At 40.0% G+C, this 20,877-nt stretch overlaps 1 protein-coding gene across 1 annotated transcript in view; it reads right to left on the minus strand.

Moving 5' to 3' along the window:
• Positions 1-14,846: 14,846 nt before the first annotated feature.
• HOOK1 (hook microtubule tethering protein 1) overlaps positions 14,847-20,877 on the minus strand; it is a 59,942-nt gene continuing 53,911 nt past the window's right edge. Inside the window, exon 22 of the mRNA XM_036257050.1 lies at positions 14,847-15,020. Coding sequence (XP_036112943.1) covers positions 14,850-15,020 — 171 coding nt within the window. The 3' untranslated portion in view covers positions 14,847-14,849. The remainder of the gene's footprint in view (positions 15,021-20,877) is intronic.

The following is a 20,877-nucleotide window of genomic DNA, read 5'->3' on the forward strand; positions in this document are numbered from 1 at the left end:
GGCGGGCAGCTTGGTGCAGGCTTCTTTCCGAAGCGCCGTTTGCATGAGAAGCCCCTATGTGGAATGACTTCTAGGCTCTGTTTTTGTTTATTTGTTCAGGTTTTTTTAAAAAATACTTTTTAAATTGATTTTTAAAGCGAGACGAAGGGAGAGAGAGAGAAACATTAATGTGAGAGCAAAACATAGATCAGCTGCCTCCGGCATACCCCCTCCCAGGAACCAAGCCCATACACAGGCCTGTGCCCTGGCGGGGAACCCAGCTGGCAACCTTTCGGTGCACGGGACGATGCCCAACCAATTAAGCCCCACTGGCCTGGGCATGTTTATTTGTTTTTTAATTTAAGCCCAGTTAAGACACCAGGAGCCCTTCTTAGTAGGTATCTTCATTCTCAGGGTCCACACTCTGGTGTCAAGGGTCCACACTCCGTTCTCCCTCCTAAGCTAACTCCAGCCTACTGAGCCAGCCTGTTGCTAAGCGACCAAGGGGGAAGGGGGAGGGAATGAGGGGGTGAAGACATTCCAGGGACTTTGAGTTCCTTCTCTTCTCAACCCTTTACTGTGACTTTGACATGTAACCTGGCAAGCCTCTGTGTTCTTCCTCTAAAACATGGGTATGAAGGTACACACTTCACCCTGGTGGCGAGAATACATTTACAAACAGCATGGGACTCAATAGGACGCAACAAAAATGTAGCTTTATTCCCCCACCCCCCACCCCCACATTCCGCACACTATTCCTTCCTCCCTCTGAATGGAATGTCCACAGGGTTCATCACCTTTCTGTTACTCTTAGATAACGAACATTCTGCTTATCACATTCATTTCCTAGCTGATTTAGCTTCCCACTCAACCCAGGTTTAGACTGGAAGGTTTCCAGGTGAGGTAGGTAGCGGTGCAGCCAATTCTTCTCTGGGCACCACATGCTTACTCCCTCAAAGACACAGCCTGACCTCGTCTCAGTCCACCCCCATTCCACCAGCACCCTCCATGTGCAGTGCCCTGGATGTAGACAGTGCTTGGCCTTCAGCTAACGTCCATCTCCCGCCCTTGGGCATCCTCCAGTTTGGCTCCTCCTTAGGTTCTATCATTCCTCCCAGCAGTCCTCTTGCTGGGATCCAGGAAGGCCCCAAGCTTGCTATGCCACAGGGTCCTCATTAAGTTCTACACCTTTGTCCCATTATGAGTGTCAGGCAAGTCCCTCCTAAAGAGCCCCCTCTCCTCAGCCACCACAGGCAGCCTCACCCAATCCCTTGCCTATCGGAAGTTTCCAGCCTCCATGTGGCACCGGGTCTTGGTACTCCAAGGACTACAGAGCACAGGGAATCTCTTGGCTGGAAGCCTCTCAGTGGGTGAGGGGACTCTGCTCTTCCCCTCCTTAGTGGGAGACAGTTTGGACGAATGGCAGCATCCTCCAGTATCAGCACTAAATCAATGTTTTCTTACTTTGTAAAATGACATTGCTTCCCTCAGCATCCACATGCTCTCATGGTGTTCTTCCTACGCATAGAACTAAACCTTATCAATTGCTTTATCTGCTGGGAAAGAGTAGATGGAGTTGTGCTTTGGAACCAAGTGTCACACAAACAGTATTTTCAAGTCAATTCAACAATTATTTATTGAGCACATGCCATAAGCCAGATACACAGTGCCCAGCAAGGAGAGGTACAGGGCTGTCCCTTCTTAGAGCTCACAGTCTAGTGCTGGCAGCAGTGGGCAGTGAGGGCTACAAACAAATACATTTGCGTAGTGTTTCCCACTGAGTACTGGGCACTAAAGAGACATTTTCTCAAACATATGCAGTCCTGTAACATCGCTCATCGCTGCGTAACACTCTTCAGGGGGAGGCATAGTGTTGATCAAGTCCCCAGGTTGACTCCCTCCTCCAACTCACCTCTTGAAAGCCTGCACAATCCATGGTGCCCTAGATTCTCTCTGTTTAATTAATTAATTTATGTCACAGAATGTCTTTATTTTGCCTTCATTTTTTGAAGAAGAATTTTACCAGATACAGAATTCTAGGTTGATGTTGTCTTCCTTCTTCTCTCTTCCTTCTTCCTTTCCTCTTTCCTCCTCCTTCTTTTAACACTTGGAAGATGTCATTGTTTTCTGGCTTACCTTGTTTCTGATGAAAGGTCCACTATATTTACATCTTTGTTTTCTTATTTATTTTGAGTCTTTTATCCTCTGGCTGTTTTTTAATTTTTTTTTTTTTGGTCATTAATCTTTAACACTTGGTTATAATGTGCCTTGGTATATTTTTCTTTGTTTATTTTGATTGGGGTTTATTGAGCTTCTTGCATCTGTGAATTTACCATTTCTAGAAAATTGGAGAACATTTTGGTCATTGTTTCCTCAAACAATGAGTTTGTTTATATGAACTCACTCCTTACCCCCACACTTCTAGGATTTCAGTGACACATGTTAGACCCCTTGATATTCACCTACTGGATTGCTGAGATTCTGTTGATTTTATTTAGCCTTTTTTTCTCTCTGTGCTTCCGTTTGTATACTTTCTATTGCCCTGTCTTCAAGTTCCTTTATTTTTTTTCTTCCCTCTGAAGTGTCTAATCTGCCATTAAGCAGCAGATTAGAAGTACCAACTGGCTCTTATTTTTAGAGTTATACTTCTCAAATATTTTTCATGTGTTCCTTTAAATAATTGAATATACTTATAATATCCATTTAAAGATTTTTGTCTGATAATTTCATCTTTTCTGATGTTTTTGTATCTAGTTCCATGAATTTATTTTTCTCTTGGTATGGGTCACATATTCCCACTTCTTCAGATGTCTAGTAATCATGGATTGACTATGACTTTTTTTTTAGTGTTTGAAATATGTTGTCTTCCTTTCAATAGGATTGAGCTTTGTTTTAACAGGCAGTTGATTTACCCGTTGAATACCTTGATCCTTTTGAGGCTACTTTGAACGCTTTGTGTCTAGTGTAGGTTTCATTCCAAGGCTTCTAAAGAGTAACATTTCTGGGGTCTCTAGTGGTAACTTCAGTTGTCCCACATGGTTTGTCCACTGTTTGGATTAAATAATTCCAGGCACGTCAAAAAGTATTCAGCTGATAGGTCCCTGGTAGTTGTTTTATCCCCAAAAGAGGTTCTTTGCCCAGCTTCATGGAGTTTCACCCTACAAAAGCTTAGTTTAGTTTTTGGCTCATCTCTCTGAATATCTGAGGAACTCTTTATTGGCATAGCGTCTTCCTGTCTGGTTTTTGCCCTACAAATTCCAACCATGTCAGTCACCCCAAATTCCAATCTATCCTTTCTCCTCTTAGCAAGGTGAGACTACTGTGTTCTGATTTTTTCCCCCTTCCTATATTGGGGTCAAGAAATGTCCCAGGTAGAAAGCCAGAGATGTTCTAGAGCTCATCTCATTTGTTCCTTTCCTTTGGGAATCACAGTTCTGAAGTGTCAGTTTTCCAATATCTGAAAACTTAGTTTTATTTACTTTGCCCACTTTTCTGGTTGTTTATGACAGAGGGCTAGTCTAGTACCCACCAAGTACTCTATGATAGCATGAAACATTCATCACCCTGTTTAGTTTATATGGAATTTAAGATTGGCCGAGAACAACTTTCATTTGCCGAAATGGTCATCATAATCCCCCCACCTGAATTTATACCCCTTTCAGTATAACTTGACAACTTCTCCCTCTCAAGAGGTAGACTCTGCTTACATTTTCCTCTACTCTGGGTTGGCCTGCTGACCAGCTTCGGCCAGTAGAATGTGATGAGATGACTTTCTGAGCGAGGGCTTCTCGCTGCTCTTTTGGACCTCTGCTACCACCATTTAAACAAGCCCATGCTATCCTGTGGCTGATGAGAAACATCTGGCCTAGTTTTCCTGTCACATTGCTCTCGATGACAGCTGGCCACCCACCGGAGCTGTGCAAAAGACCAACTGAAATGCGCTTGACCCAAGCATAACCAACAGCTGAATGCAGATGCATGCGTGATCCCATCTGAGGCAAGAACTGCCCAAATGAACCCAGGCTAAACAGCCAACTTTAAATGAATGGTTATTGTTTTAAGCCAGTACATTTTGTGGTACATTGTTACACAGTAATAGTTAACTAATACATTCCTTGAGGGCAGGAATAGTGTCTGTCTTTTTCAATGTTAAGAACAGTGCCTGGGTCTGGCCGGTATGGCTCAGTGGTTGAGTGTCGACCCATGCATCAAGAGGTCGCCAGTTCGATTCCCGGTCAGGACACATGCCCAGGTTGTGGGCCCGATCCCCAGTGGGGGGAGTGCAGGAGGCGGCCAGTCAGTGTTCTCTCTCATCATGTTTCTATCTCTCTCTCCCTCTCCTTGCCTCTCTAAAAAATCAATAAAGGAAAAAAAAAAAGAACAGTGCCTGGAACATGATAGGGATCAATCAATGAATAAAATAAGGTAGAATCGTTGTGGGCCGGTGCTAGATTGTACCTATTGGCCAAAATCAGATGTCTGCCACTACTCCTCTGTCCTTGTCCTAGGGATGTCACTTTACTCCAATGTCCTATTTCTCAGTCCCAATGCCGACTTCTGGTATAGCCCTTCACTAACACAGTGGAGAGTGCAGGCCGGTTCTGACCTCACTGTTCCGTTTCCCAGCTGGCCTTCTGGAATGGGGCCACCTGTTCCATTTCCCCATGCTTATTTCTCAGGAACAGGCTGATGTCCCTGGACGGGTATTTTGTACTATTTGGGTCACACTGTGTTTTTGTGCATTCACCATGAGCTATCTGTTCTGCTCTGAAAAATCTAACAATCTCCCCCTCTGCTTCTGAAACAGAGAGGATGTTAAACTAAGCAAGAGTATAGGGTCAAATGCAAAGGCTCACTTTCAGGGGCTGGCACTGAACCATGAGGATGCCTAGCACAACTGTCAACGTCAGAACAGAGGATTGTCTTCACCCAGACACATCAAGGGTCCCAAGATACCACATAAGACAACATTAAAAGACTCGCCACAGGGGGTGGGGAGTCAGATGAACTGGGATTCAGGACTTTGAAGCTAGGCTGGCCTGAATCAATCCAGGTTTAACCATTTATTAAGTTTTGCTTGTGAATTAAACAGGATACTTTACTTTTCCAAACTCATTTCATAACCTTCAAAACACCTGCGGTGGTTGATTATGAGATTGATCAAAAGATCTACTATCCCCCTCTAGCTGCCTTTCTTTGTGGTGTTCTTCCCGGTGGGATGATTATATATAATCACCCTGATACATGCAGGAATGGCCATGTCATTTCCTTGGCCAATAAAACGAGAGCAAAAGTTCTCTTCTGAGTGCTTAAGAGTAAGCTAGTAGTCCATGTGCCCACTTTCTCTGCCATGAGACCAGCAGTGTCCCAGATAAGGGTCTGTCAGCCTACATCCAGGCGACAAAGACCTGGAGCACAGTCATACCCGACTCGAAATAGATACGCGATGTGAGAAATGAACCTATTTTATTGTGAGCCACTAAGATTTTGAGATTGTTAGTTACTGCAGCATAACTTATCCTAAACTGTCCAATAAACCTGCATTATGAGGACAAAATGAAAAAAAAATATATATATATATTCTATGTTACTTTAATGTATAAATATGAATTTACATGATCATGTATATACTATCTTATATGTGTTTATATAAGTATGCTATAAATAAATGTAACTAATATATTTATTAAAGAAAGGCAAGGTGTGCCTGGCATATAACAGATTAAATTGTAGTTTTAACACTGTTCTTGTTATTTCAAGCAACACCTCCAATTACGCCACTGGAGAGCTTATTTCTCTACCTTTTTTCTTGGCAGTTTGACCTTTTCCTCGCTGGGTCCACAGGGCAGGACATCCTTCCCCCTGCTGACACTGGGTTGTCACGGGGGTTTTGCAGAGCCGCCTCAGGGGGAAAGCCCAGGAGGCCGCCCTGTGGTCTGTGCACAGCGCTGTCTGGAGCGGGCTGTGGACGGCCTTACGTGAGCCCCGCTCCTTAGCTGGGTGGAGGATCACTTCCGTGATCTGACACCTGCTCACCTCTTCAATCACTCCTCTTGCCAGACTACTGAATTCCTATCAATTCTCTACATAGCCCAGGTCCTTGACAATCTACATGTCTTGATATAAGCTGTTTTTCCTGCAAAAAATGTCTAATTACACCTGGCAGACTCAGCTTTAATGTCAACTCCTCAATGACATTTTTCTTGACTCCCCCAGTTACTCCGTCCTCCATCCACTCTCTGAGAAGTTTATTCACAAGTTCTAATTTGCTATCGCTATGCAATCTCCCAGTTATACTTAGCTTTACAGAGGCGACTGTGCCTTGCTCCCAGGGCCCGGCGCTGACAGGGCCGGCGCGCAGTGGATGCTCAGTGAGTGTTTGTTCAACCTGTGGGTGGGGAGCAGCCAAGTTACTGAGGCAGAGCAGAAAACGGATGGTTCAGTGTGTCAGAAACGCCTGTCTCTATGCCATAAGCCCTTTACCTCTATGCACTTTAATTTCATATTCTGAAAAATCGGAACTTCAAAGACTGTTCACTAAGGTTCCTTCTACTTCCAAGCAATCTAGCTTTCAGAGAGAACTTCTGAAATGGTAAAGGAAGGACCTCCAAAAACATACTCCTGCTTAATAATCTCGAGAAGACTAGCAAATTTGTCAAAATCAACATTTCCAGAATTCCGGAAATTAACTGAATTCTTGCAACAATCCGAGCACTTAAGAGAAAACAAAAACACTGGATCTCAGTAAGAAGTGAGCTCTGTGGCGTTTCAAAATAGTCAAAACAATCCCGAAAAGAAAAGTAAGTTTGGAGCACTCATAATTCCTAATTAAAATAAAAAAATTTTTTGTTCTTTATTGATTTTAGAGAGAGAGGAAGGGAGAGCGAGAGATAGAAACACAGATGAGAGAGAACATTAAATGGCCGCCTCCTGCATGACCCCCACTGAAGATCGGGCCCACAACCTGGGCATGTGCCCCCACCAGGAATCGAACCGGTGACCTCTTGGTGCATGGGTTGACACTCAGCCACACCAGCTGAGCATAATTCCTAATTTCAAAACTTACTACATTTTGTTGTTGTTAATCCTCACCTGAGAATTTTTTTTCCATTGATTTTTCACAGAGTGCAAGGGAAGGAGGGAGGGAGGGAGAGAGAGAGAGATGTGAGAGAGACACATCAATTGGTTGCCTCCTACACATGTCCCAACTGGGGCTAGGGATCGAACCTGCAACCCACGTACATGCCCTTGACTAGGAATAGAACCCACAACTCTTCGGTGCACCGGCTGATGCTCTTGCCACTGAGCGACACTAGCCAGGGCAAAACTTACTCCATTTTTGTATGGTATTGGCATAAAGACAGACATATAGATCAATGCACTAGACTTGAGTGTTCAGAAATAAAAGCATACAAGAAAGGTCAGATGGTTTTCAAGAAGTGTGCCAAGACAACTCGATAGAGAGAGAATAATCTTTTCACAAAGCTGTATTGGAAGAAGTCAATATCCATATGCAAAGGAATAAAGCTGAACCTTTACCTCACATCCCAGCAAAATTAACTCAAAATGGCTCACAGACAAATGTAGGAGGGATAAAATGATAAAAGTCCTGAAATAAAGCATCAGAGTAAATCTTCCTGACTTTGGGGTTCTTAACACCAAAAAACCAAACAAAGAAAGAAGAAATTGAGAAACTAAAATTCATCAAAATTAAAAACTTTTGTTCTACAAACAAAACATCCAAGAAAATGAAGGGACAATCCACAGGATGGTAGAAAATTATTTATAAATCACATATCTAATAAGAGTTTGTGTCCACAATAAACAACAATATAAAGACAAACGAATTTAAAAATTAAGCCCTGGCTGGTTTGGCTCAGCAGTTCGAGTATGGGACTGCAGACCAAAGGGTCTTGGTTTTGATTCCCGTCAAGGGCACATATCTGGGTTGCAGATTTGATCCCCGTCCCCAGTCAGGGGCGTGCAGAAGGTAACTAATCAATGTGTCTCTCTCACATTGATGTTTCTCTCTCTCCCCCACCCTCCTTCCTTCCCTTCTGCTCTCTCTAAAAATCAATGGAAAAATACCCTTGGGTGAGGATTAATAAATAAATAAATACTGGTAAAGAATTTGAACATGCATGTCTTTAAAGATGATATAGGTAGGCATGAGCAATACATATAAAAATATGGTCAACCTCATTAATTACTAGGGAAATGCAAACCAAAACTGCAGTGAGGTACCACGTCACGCACCAGGACAGTGACGGGCTGGCGGGGATGTGGAGACACGCACTCGCGCTGCTGGTGGGCTGTGAAATGTTGTCGACACTTGAGAAACAGACGGACAGTTCCTCAAAATACTATGGATTTATTATATGACCCAGCAGGTTCATTCACAAGTATATGTATCCGTGTGAACTGCTGTAACAAAATACTCCACACGGGGTGAGTTACATGCAACAAGACTGTATTTCTCAGTGCTGGAGGCTGCAAGTCCAAGATGAAAGGTGGCGCTCGGCAAGGCCCGCGTTCTCGTCCACAGACAGCACCTCTTGCTGTGCCCTCACATGGTAGCAGGGGAAGGGAGTTTTTCTCCAGCCTGTTTTATAAGGGCCACTAGTCCTATTTATGAGCCCTCACGACCTAATCACCTCCCAAGGCCATACCTCCTGATGACTGTCACCTTGGGGGGGACAGGATTTCAACATAAGAATTTTGGAGGGACACAATGAGATCATGGCAGGATACATCCACGATAAATAAAATCTATTTCCACACAAAAACTCGCACATGCATGTTCATAGCAGAATTATTCAGAATAGCCAGAACCCAAATAGCCATCAACTGATGAATAAACAAAATGTGATATATACAAGGTGACAAAATGTTATTCAGCAACAAAAAGAAATTAAGTACTGACAAATGCTACAACACGGATAAACCTTAAAAACATAATCTTCATTTGAGAATCCAGTCACAAAAGCCCACATTTTGTATGATTCCATGTATATGAAATGTTCAAAATAGGCAGAGAAAGCAGACTAGTGGTACCCAGGGCAGGGAGGATGGAGAAGAGTGAACACCAGTGGCTACAGGGCTTCTGTTTGGGGTGATAAAATGTTTTGAAATTAGAGAACGGTGATTGTCATACAATTGTGGATATACTAAAAACTTCTGATTTGTACACTATTTCAAAGAGTTTACATGATATGTGAATTCAATCACAATAAAACTCTTATAAAAATGACTTGTGATAACACCAAGAAAGGGGCTCAGGGATAAGTGCTAGTTAGTTGTGGGGCTGAAATAAATATCCTGGGGTCTCTCAATTTCTTACCTATTCAGGTGCTCCCTCCAATGCACTCCTCTAATTTCTTCAGAGCATCTCGAGACTGATTTCTAGAGAAATACCCTGCCCCTCACCAGCAAGTCTAGTCCAGCAATAGGTGGTTGATGACTGTGGGAGACAGTGTTCCACGGGCCGCGGGGGAAGCACAGGTGTGCCAGATATGACCCCTGACTTTAAGAAACTTCAAAAGTAGATGAGAGTAAGGCCACTAAGACAAGGTATTCTCATGTTTTAGAAAAATGGATTGCTCACCTTGTTTGAGAAAGCAGGAAGCGTGTATGGACGAGGGGACCGGTTCAGCTAGCGAGAGGGCTGAAACGCGGCAGGTGGGGCTGGGCGGAGCAGGGAAAGGAGCACCCCCATCAGCCCACAGCCCGCGCCAGGTCCAGTGCAGCTCCCCCGACCGGCTCACTGTGGAGCGTGATGCCCGAAAGCCTCACCTCACGACGTGTGTGATTTCGTATCACGTGGAACTTCCAAGAAACACAGAATGTGTACATTCAACCTAGACATCTGGAACAGGCTGCCCGGTACAATTTTCTGGGATGACAGAAATGTTCTGTATCTGCAGTGTCCAATGTTGTAGCCACAAGCCGTGTGTGGCTATGATGAGGAAATAAAATTTAATCAAAATGTATTATTAAATACCTGATGTGGCTAGCTGCCACCATATTGGTCAGTGCAGGTCTGGAACCTTGAGTCGCTCTTAACCAACTATTCGCAACACTATGTGATGTTGGGCCAGCATTTCCTGTCCAGGCCCGGAAGTTAAATGTATAGAGTCGTGGTCTTTTGGGATCATGAAAATCATCTACCTAAAGAGAGACAGGACTTCGCTTTTGTCTCCACCTTTGCATAACTGGCACATTAACTTTATTCATGGGATTAAACAGTAGATATTTATTAAACCTCCACTAACAGCAATGGAATTAACCTATTCCAAAACATAATCCAAGACCATGGAGAACCTGTACTTTCTAAAACTTTCAGAACTTATTTTGACAAGCTTGCATAGAAAGGGAAACAAGATACCAGAAGAAAGAAACACAAAATAAAGTAGCTCTAAAAATGGCTTAAGTGAGAAATCTGAACTGCAGGTCCACAGGTGATATGGCTAAGGGGTGATTTCAAGGATGCAAGTCCTTTTTCCTTTGTTGGCCCACTGTCCTTGACAGTCACCTTCAGGAACATGGCATTCTAGAAGGGGAAGGGCTAGAAAAAGCATATCATTCTTTCAACAGGCACACATCACTACTAAGCCAGAACTTAGTGAAATGACCCCACCTAGTTACAAAGGAGTCCTGGAAGTACTTATTTTTCCTCCCTAGATGTAAAGTCAATGCAACAAGCTAAAATATGGGGCTCTATTACTAAAGGACAGAGATCGTGGAAATTAAGAGATGAGTAGCAGTCTCTGCCAAAGAAAACCCAGAAATGTTCTGACTTCCACAATAATGCAAAATGTCTAGATTCAAGTGGTGAAACTGAAGATCTAACTGGGAAAACCAAAAAACCACGTTTACACATCTACTCATTCACCAAAACAATTCAAATGTAAAACAAAATTAGAAAAATTAGATTAATGCAATTATTTTCCTTTACTGATCTAAATATTTTAAGTCCTTTATTTAAAGCAGCAAATAAACGTGCATTTGTACCTACTAAAAGTCCATCATAACCATCACACGGAATCAGAAACTTTATTTACTTAAAACACTTTACAACTATTGTACTGTTATTGGACAATCATTTATTTAAAATACCCTACTTACAAAAATAAATCAAGTATTGCTTCTATTTTTCAAGTGTCAAAGTCTTTGCCATAGAAAATAGAAAGAACCTTTTATAAACTAAACATTATAATTAAGCTAAACAAGTTTAATAACTGCACACCACTGTCTTCTGTGGTTGTGCTTTGGTGCTTTACAAATTTCCAAACTACTTCTTCGCAATGTACAGGTTCACAATAAGAATGTATGCATACAACCACATACATCATTTTACATAGGAATAGTCCTTGTTAAATATACATATAGAGAACATAATGCAGTAGTAGTGTGCTCTAAAAACCACCCCATAGAGCCAGATGTGAAACTATACAAAATCAGGTTATAGCTGTATAAACATTATATAACATTCAAATTAGCACTCCAGTTATCCAAGATGACATCTTCATGAGGGATGCCCAGTTTAATGTTTCTAGACAATACATTAATTCTTTTTTTTTTTTCTTGTTAATCCTCACCCAAGGATATTTTTTCTGTTGATTTTTAGAGAAAGTGGGAGGGAGGGAAGGAGGGAGGGAGGGAGGGAAGGAGGGAGGGAGGGAGGGAAGGAGGGAGGGAGGGAGGGACATCTACGTGAAAGACACACTGATTGGTTGTCTCACGCATTTGCCCTGACTGGGGTCGGGGATTGAATCTACAACCTAGGTAAGTGCCTTTGACTGGGAATCAAACCCGTGACCCTTTGGTGCATGGGTCAATGCTCTAACACCAGCCAGGACAAAACATTAATTCTTAATCTATACTAAATTATTAGTTCAATAGCCTTATTCATTTAAAAAAATACAGTGAACTTAAAATATTTCTCAATACATTAATCTCAGGATAAACATCATTGTCATATGTATGCACATTTTTTATTTTAAAACGATAAAGGAATACTAATTTTACAGCAAATGCTCTAAATTAAAGATAATTTCCAAATTGGTCTGTGGTTTTACTCTATTACCACTGGGACATTCAACTCGTTACCACATATATAAATGCGAAAATTCTCTTCCCTGGTATATGTATGCACTTAAGCATCACTTACAACACGGACATGTATAATTCATGGTTTATGAAGAATACTTATAATGCTTTACCACCCACAGGGTGTCAAACTCACTGTATTAACCAGATGTGGAAACGAATCTCACTTCTGATCAGTTCCTGAATTTCCATATGATTGATCACGATAATACAGAACTTTAAATCACATTAGTCTAGTATAAATACTTATATATCAAGCAATTTAAATTCTACTTATAAACTAGAAAAGTAGTAAATCACAAAATTTGCCTTTTTTCTATAAGATAAAAGAATCTAGCTTTAGGTCCTTATTCAGAAATTGCATGAATTACTTAGAAACTCCAAGTATAATTGAAAATTTATGAGCAACTGAACTGTGAAAATACTAATTTATTGGAATTGGTGTTTTACAATAAATTCCACTAAAAGGGAACTTGAAGAGCTTGTAAAATTTCAATTATAAACGCGTATTAAATACCAAAGGCGCTCATGTCATACAGTGACCAAAATATGCTAGAATGCCATGTATTTAGAAAATTTTAATTAGCATGCTCATATATTTTCAAAGGATTGTTTCATTTCACTAAAATCACAGGCAAGCAGAAACTATAAGACTATATGAAGACGCAAACCAACAATATATCTGCACTGAAAAGTGACATCAAAATCTAAGAGGTAGTCAACAGAAGTAACCCTGATAAAACAAAATATCCTGACATGTGTGCCCTAATCTCAGAGACCAAAATGCAGGATGAAATTCTTGTATTGTCAGAAATTTAAAAAAAGTTACTGGTAGAGAATTTAAAAACCAAGAATCTAAATGAGCAACACTGTATATGGAACAATATTTGTATTTTTAAGAAAGGTTAAGAATAAACTCTAGACCCAAGGAGGTCTACAGCCTGCAGGCCAAATCTGACCTACCACCAGTTTTTGTACATAAAGTTTTATTGAAATACAACAACCACACCTATTTTGTTTACATATTGTATATGGCTGCTACTCGCTACTGATCACATGGCCAACAAAGCCTAAAGAAAGTACTATGTGTCCCTTTGTAGAAAGTGTGTTAACCCTGCCTGGTCTAGACATATGCTGGTAAGTGTGTCATTGTGGAACAGCACTGGAAAGATGAACTCTGAATGTCACAACACAAGGTATTCAACTTTAAGCAATGCAAGATGCTAGTTGTATCACAATTCAATTCCTTTTCATACTGAAACAGTCCTGACATTTTTCTTTTTACTTTTGTGGTTTACAACAAGGAGTATTTCACCATTATTATAAAAAGATGTAATATGGCACTATCGAATAGAGCTTTCTGCAATGATGGAAATAGTTTATGTCTGCACTGTCCAATTCTGTAGCTTAAGCCAATGTAGATACTGAGCAATTTGAACTGTGGCTGGTGCAACCAAGAAACTTAATTTTTTTAATTTTTAAATACGTTTTTATTGATTTTTTTATAAAGAGAGGAAGGGAGAGACAGACAGAAACATTGATGTGAGAAGCTTCAATAGAGTCCCTCCTGCACGCCCCCTACTGGGGATCGAGCCGGCAACCCGGGCATGTGCCCTGATCAGGAATAAAACTGGGACCTCTCTGTCCATGGGATGACACTCAGTCCACTGAGCCACACCCAAAGGGCCCAAGGAACTTATTTTTAATTAATTTAACTAAAAATGCCACATGTGGCTTGTGGCTACAATATTGAACAGCACATACTTTACTCAACTAAATTAAAATTTCAACATGTAACCCTGAAAAGATGAAAAAGTAACACCTTTGAAAATAAATAGCTTTAGGCAGAAATGAACTGAATACCATAAACACAGCCCAAGCCACATTGCTTAATTAGTAAACAAAATTAAATTGAATTCAAATTGTTTCATCACTGTACCATCTCTTCTCAATGAGGCAAAATTATTATAGTATTTTTAGCAAAAACCCTGATAATTTTATGTTTAAAAGTAAAATAATTGTAATCTTCATTAATTATATTAACAAACATGTGGATGTTTCACACAAGGTATATTTTTAGCTTGTTTCCAATCAGAAAGTCACCTCTTATAAAAATCAGTTTATTCCCTCATCCTTCACATTTCAACCATGCCACTCAGAGCCCTTGTTTATAGTAGCTACACAGAAATATAACCTCTTCTGAAACTGCAAAATTTCCAACGAGTCACTTTACTATGGCAGTCATTTCAACAGTCAAAACTTCCAAATGTTCTATTTTCAACTACATGACAAGAAATACCCATTCAGTGAGGCTAGAGGTAAAACCTTGTATATATCAATTCAAAAAAATATAACTCTTGTATAGTCCTACATGTGCCTACCTTAAGACTATTTTTATGTGGACTAAAACAATAAAGGGAATATAGATATTTTTTAAATGACTTATTACTGATTACATATTGCAAATTAACCAAATTATGCAAATGAAAACATAAAACTGAAATATACAAAGTCAATTTGAAATTATAATACTCTCAAAACACAAATGTTTGAGATGCGTGCCTAATTACATCTTCTAATTATTCAAATATGCTAAGAAAGATAGCTAATTCTATATTTTGTTTTCAAAGTCAGCCAGCAAAATTAATTCTGTGCCTTCTGAACAGCTGATATCCAGCATCATAAACTTCTTTTTCAATCTGGTAGTTAGTTGAAAGACACAAACTATTTTAAGGGCACTTCTGTTTGTTTTCTTTAGTAGTTTAATCAGATGTTGTAGCAGGAACTTTAACAGAGAGGTTTCTTCTGGAGTTGGTGATGTGTCGCTGCTGTGCTAAGAACGACCGTGCAGGAATACACGCACCAGGGTCCTTGCAAGTCCCACTGCTGCTCACAAGTCTAGACTCCATCCCAAGTTTCTGAAATGCTAGACTCTGAACAAAAATAAAACAATAAATAAATAAAATGACTACTTAGAGTTTAAAGCGCTTTTCACATACATAAAGTCATTTAATTACAAAGCTGGTAGTTTTCCTCATTTTTCAATAGCAAAGAATAAGGATTCAGAAGTCAACTAATCTGCATGTGGTAATACTAGTAAGATGAAGAAAACAAGGGCATAAAACCCAGTTTCTCTATTTTAATATAGTAAACATAAAATCATTAAAAACAGTAGCTTAAAATAATAGTCTAGAACAAACTTTAATTACAACAATTTTAATAAAAAGGTTCCAAAGCAAATTTTTGTGTTTGGGCCACCACTCCACCCACTATGAGCAGACATAACACAACAGAAAAGCTCAGATCAATGGTTCTCAAAGTGTGATCCCTGCATTAACATTAGCACAGCTGGAAATTTGTTTAAAATAATGCAAATTTCACCTATAGATTCTCCCAGACTTACTGAATAAGAAGCTTAGCAGGTGAGTCCAATAATTTGTATTTTAACAAGTCTTCAGATGCATGCTAAAGTTCGAGAACCACAATATAGTTCAACTTTACTATGGTCTATCTACATATTGATACCTGACAAAATTACTGTAGTCATGGCTGCTGGGTTTCTTAGTAAGGACAATCATTACTTCCCTCTCACTAGGCCACATAACATAATTTTACTGAACCGAGCATCACTAATGAATAATATGATACACAGAATCAAGGAGATGCTCAAAATATATAGGTAGAAAATGAATAATTAATGCATTATTTGACTTTAATATCTAATAATTTATGTATCAAAGGCCACAATAGACGTGGGAAGATGGCAGGTGGAAGCTACACTGACCTCCTCCCAGAACCAAACTGGAATTGCAGCCAAATTATAAATTAATCATCAAGAATAACCAACTGGCCCTGGCCGGTTTGGCTCAGCAGTAGTGTCAGCCCGCAGACCAATGAGTCGTGGGTTTGATTCTGGTCAAGGGCACATACCTTGGTTGTTCATCCCCAGCCCTGGTCGAGGTCGTGTGGGAGGCAACCAGTTGATGTGTCTCTCTCACGTCGATGTTTCTCTCTCTCTCCCTTTTTCTCTCTCCCACTCTATCTGAAGATAAATGGAAAAATATCCTCAGGTGAGGAATAAATAAATAAATAAATAAATAAATAAATAAATAAATAAATAAATTGATTAATTAAAATAAATAAATAATAAAAAATAACCAACTGAAGACTAATTGAGAAGAAGGTACATCAAGACTGGTGGGAAGTGCAGAGGGGTGAGATGGCTGGCCAGGCTCCTATGGGCAGCAGCTGAAGTTCCAGAGAGATATCTCAGCTGGGGTGGGGGGATGGCACAAAAAAGTGTAGGGTCTAAACCCCAACCAAGGCTCCCAAGACTAAAGCACGAAAACTGGGAAAGGTGCCCATATAACATCTGGCTGTAAAAAGCAATGGGGCTTCTGTCCACCAGGGAGAGAGAGCATAGACACAAGCCCCCTGTTAAACAGCTAACACACAAAATGTCATTCACAGCCACTAACTCTGGGTCCAGCAGAGGGAGGCCAGAGCAGACTAGAGTGGCCTAAGGAGATTCTGGGATTGGTGGCTCTGGGGGACAGAGCTGACGGGTCAGCCGCCAGGAACCCTGTGCTGAGCCATTCCCACATACAGCAAAAGCCATCTTTCTTGGGCAGAGGAGTCTCCTTTATATGGCATCAGCTTAGGGGGAAGCAATAGCCCTACCCTCTGAATGCCTCTTGCCCCACCCTGTAGCATTTACACCCTGCTGAGTAGCACAGCCAGAATCTGTTTTCAGTGACTAAGCCTAATAGGCAGCTTTCAGGCAGAGGCAGATCTCTGGGTGCCTTGAAACTTTTGCTGACCTGCCCCCACGCCCAGCACTGGTAAAAGCTGGCCTTGGTGCACCTAGGTTCAGCACAAGGAGCCAAAAGCTATGGATCGCTGATAGCTCCAAACAGGCTGTCCAGTATCTGATGTAGGCCTGAACTGGAATCCCTCTGAAGAGGTGCAGAACCAATACACCCAGTGGCCAGCTTCAGACAACAACAGAGCAGGATCCAATGAGCTTCACAAGCAGCATATCCACAGGGAGATACTGGTAGGCACCAAACCCTGCTGAGGTGAATTCGACTTCACATGATCAACACCTGCACAGCAGCTGCACGTTGTATTGGTCAGCCAGCCTCAGGGCTGACCTCACACAAAAACAGGCCAGTAGCAATAAAGACTGAATTATAGGGGAAATGGGGGACATCTATAATACCATCAACAATAAAAATAAAATAAAAAAAAACCTCAATTATAACAGGAGAGCCCACATAATGCACACAAAGGGCATTACTAGAGCACCCATCTCAGGTGAGCAGGGAGACTGCATCACTGGGTCCCACAGGACACCTACTACATAAGGGAACCCTACCAAGACTGGGAGATGTATCTACCTAATAAATAGAAACAAAAACAAAGAGGCAGCCAAAACAGGGAGACAAAGAAACAGCCCCAAAATGAAAGAACAAGAGAATTCTCCAGGAGAAGAGCTAAATGAAATGGAGGCAAGCAATTTATCAGATATAAAGTTCAAAGTAATGATTATAAGGAAGCTCAACAGCATGAAATAAGACATAGAAACCATGAAAACGAAAGAGTCAGAAATGTAAACTACAATATCTGAAATAAAGAATATACCGGAAGGAATAAACAGTAGATTATGAAGAAGAGTATCAAATAAGCAATTTGGAAGACAAGATAGAACACTCAATCGGAGCAGCAAACAGCAAAAGAGAATTTTTAAAAATGAGGATGTTTAAGGGGATTTTGGGACAATATGAAGTGTAACAACATCTGCATCATAGGGGTACCAGAGGAGAAGAGCGAGAGCAAGGAATTGAGAACCTAGTTGAAGAAATAATTACCAGAATCATCCCTAACCTGGTGAAGGAGAAAGACACACAAGTCCTGGAAATGCAGAGTCCAAACAAGATAGGCCCAAAGATGCCCACACCAAGAAACATCAGAATTAAAATGGCAAAGGTTAAAGACAAACACAGACTATTAAAACCTGCAAGAGAAAGGCAGTTAGTTACTTAAAAGGAAGCTCCTATAAGACTTGCAACTGATTTCTCAACAAAAACATTTCAAGCCAGAAAGAACTGGCATGAAATATTCAAAGTGATGAAAAGCAAGGACCTACAACCAAGGCTACTTTACCCAACAAGGCTATCATTCAAAACTAAAGGAGAAATAAAGAGATTCTCAGACAAGAAAGAGCTAAAGGAGTTTCTTACCATCAAAAGCAATACTATAAGAAATGTTAAAAGGTGAAGGAGGAGGAGAAAGAGCAGGAGGAGGAGAGGAAGATGGGAGGAGTGGAGGGAGGAGGAGGAACAGGAGAAGGAGGAGGAGAGAAAGAAGAAGAGGTAGGAGGAGGAGGAGGAGGAGAAGACAGTAACAATAAACAGAAGAACATAGTTGGAAAAAAAATAAAATGGCAGTAAACACATACCTATCAATAATCACTCGAAATGTAAATGGTTTAAATACTCCAATCAAAATACATAAGGTAGCTGAATGGATATGAAAACAAGACCCATATATACACTATCTTTAAGAGACCCACATCAGAATAAAAGATACAAAACAGACTAAAAGGATGGAAAATATATTTTATGCAAATGGAAAGAAAAAAATCTGGGCTACAATACTTATATCAGACAAAATAGACTTTAAAACAAAGGCTACAGTAAGAGACAAAGAATATTATATAATAATAAAGGGAGAAATCCAACAACATTTATGCACCCAACATAGGAGCACCTAAATATGTAAAGAAAATTTTGATAGACCTAAAAGGAGAGATTAACAGATATACAGACATACTAGGGGATTTATAATACTCCATTGACATCAATGGATACATCTTCCAGATAGAAAATCACCAAGAAGATGGCGGCTTTAAATGACACATAAGATCAAATGGATTTAACTATCTTCAGAGTATTTCACCCCAAAGCAGAATATACATTCTTTTCAAGTACACATGAAACATTTTCCAGGACAGACCATATGTTAGGACACAAAACAAATCTCAATAAATTTAAAAGGGCTGAAATCATATCAAGCATCTTCTCTAACCATAATGCTATGAAACTAGAAATCAATCACAAGAAGAAAACTGAAAGGCACACAAAAACACGGAGGCTAAATAACATGTTACTAAACAAAGAATGGGTTAACAATGAGATCAAGGAAGAAATCAAAAGATACCTTGTAATAAATGAAAATCAGGACACAACAACCCAAAATCTGTGGGACACAGAGAAAGCAGTCCTAAGAGGGAAATTCACAGAAATACAGGACTATTTCAAGAAACAAGAAAAAGCTCAAATAAACCATCTGAATTTACACTTAAAAGAACTTGACAAAGAACAACAAAGCCCACAGTGAGTAAAAGGAAGGAAATAATAAAGATCAGAGCAGAAGTAAATGAAATTGTCTAAAAACAATACAAAAAAAAAATCAATGAAGCCAAGAGTTAATTCTTTGAAAAGGTAAACAAAATTGACATACCTTTAACTAGACTCATCAAGAAAAAAAGAGACAGGAACCAAATAAGTAAAATCAGAAATAAAAGAGAATTAACAGTTGACACCAAAGAAATACAAAGGATTATAAAAAAATATTATGAACAACTATATGCCAACGAATGGGACAACCTGGACGATATGGATAAATGCCTAGAAACATACAATCGTCCAAAACTATCTCAGGAAGAATCAGAGAATCTGAATAGACAGATTACGAATAGTAAAACTGAAGCAGTAATTTAAAAAACTCCCAGCAAACAAAGGCCCTAGACCAGACGGCTTCACAGGTGAATTTTACCAAACACTCAGAGAAGAACTAAGAGTTATTCTTCTCAAATTATTCCAAAATATTCAAAAGAAGGGAAGACTAATTTTACGAGACCAGTATTATCCTAATTCCAAAACCAAAGATACTAGAAAGAAAGAAAATTATAGGCCAATATATTTGATGAACATAGACACTAAAATCCTCAACAAAATATTAGCAAACTGAATCCAGCAACACATTAAAAAAGATCATACACACCCTGGCCAGTTTGGCTCAGCGGTTGAGCGTTGGCCTGCAGACCAGAGAGTCCTGGGTTCGGTTCCCGCTAGGGGCACGTACCACAAAAAAAAAAAAGATCATACACTATGTTCAAATGGGATTTATTCTGGGGATGCAAAGTTGGTACAATACCAAGTCAATAAATATGATACACCAAATAAACAAAATAAAGGACAAAAACCCATGATCATATCAATATATGCAGAAAAAGCGTTTGATAAAATCCAGCACCCATTTATGAAAAAAACACTGAGCAAAGTGGAAACAGAGGGAATTTACCTCATTGTAATAAAAGCCATACATGACAAACCTACAGCCAACCTTACACTCAATGGGCAAAAACTATAAATGTTCCCCTTAAGACCAGGAACAAGACAGGGATGTCTGCTTTCACCACTCTTATTCAACATAGTACTGGAAGTCCTAGCCATAGTAATCAAACAAGAAGAAGAAATAAATGGCATCCCAATTGGAAAGGAAGAAGTAAACTGTCATTATTTGCAGATGACATGATACTGTATACAGAGAACATTAAAGACTCCACCAAAAACTACTAGAACTGATAAATGAATTAAGTACAATAGCAGGATACAAATAAATATCCAGAATTCAGTTGCATCATTTCAATAATAAACTGTCAGAAAAAGAAACTAACAATCTCATTCATAATTGCTTTCAAAAGAATAAATACCAAGCAATAAA

The sequence above is a fragment of the Molossus molossus genome, unplaced genomic scaffold (assembly GCF_014108415.1).
Source record: "Molossus molossus isolate mMolMol1 unplaced genomic scaffold, mMolMol1.p scaffold_m16_p_12, whole genome shotgun sequence".
Lineage (NCBI taxonomy): Eukaryota > Metazoa > Chordata > Mammalia > Chiroptera > Molossidae > Molossus > Molossus molossus.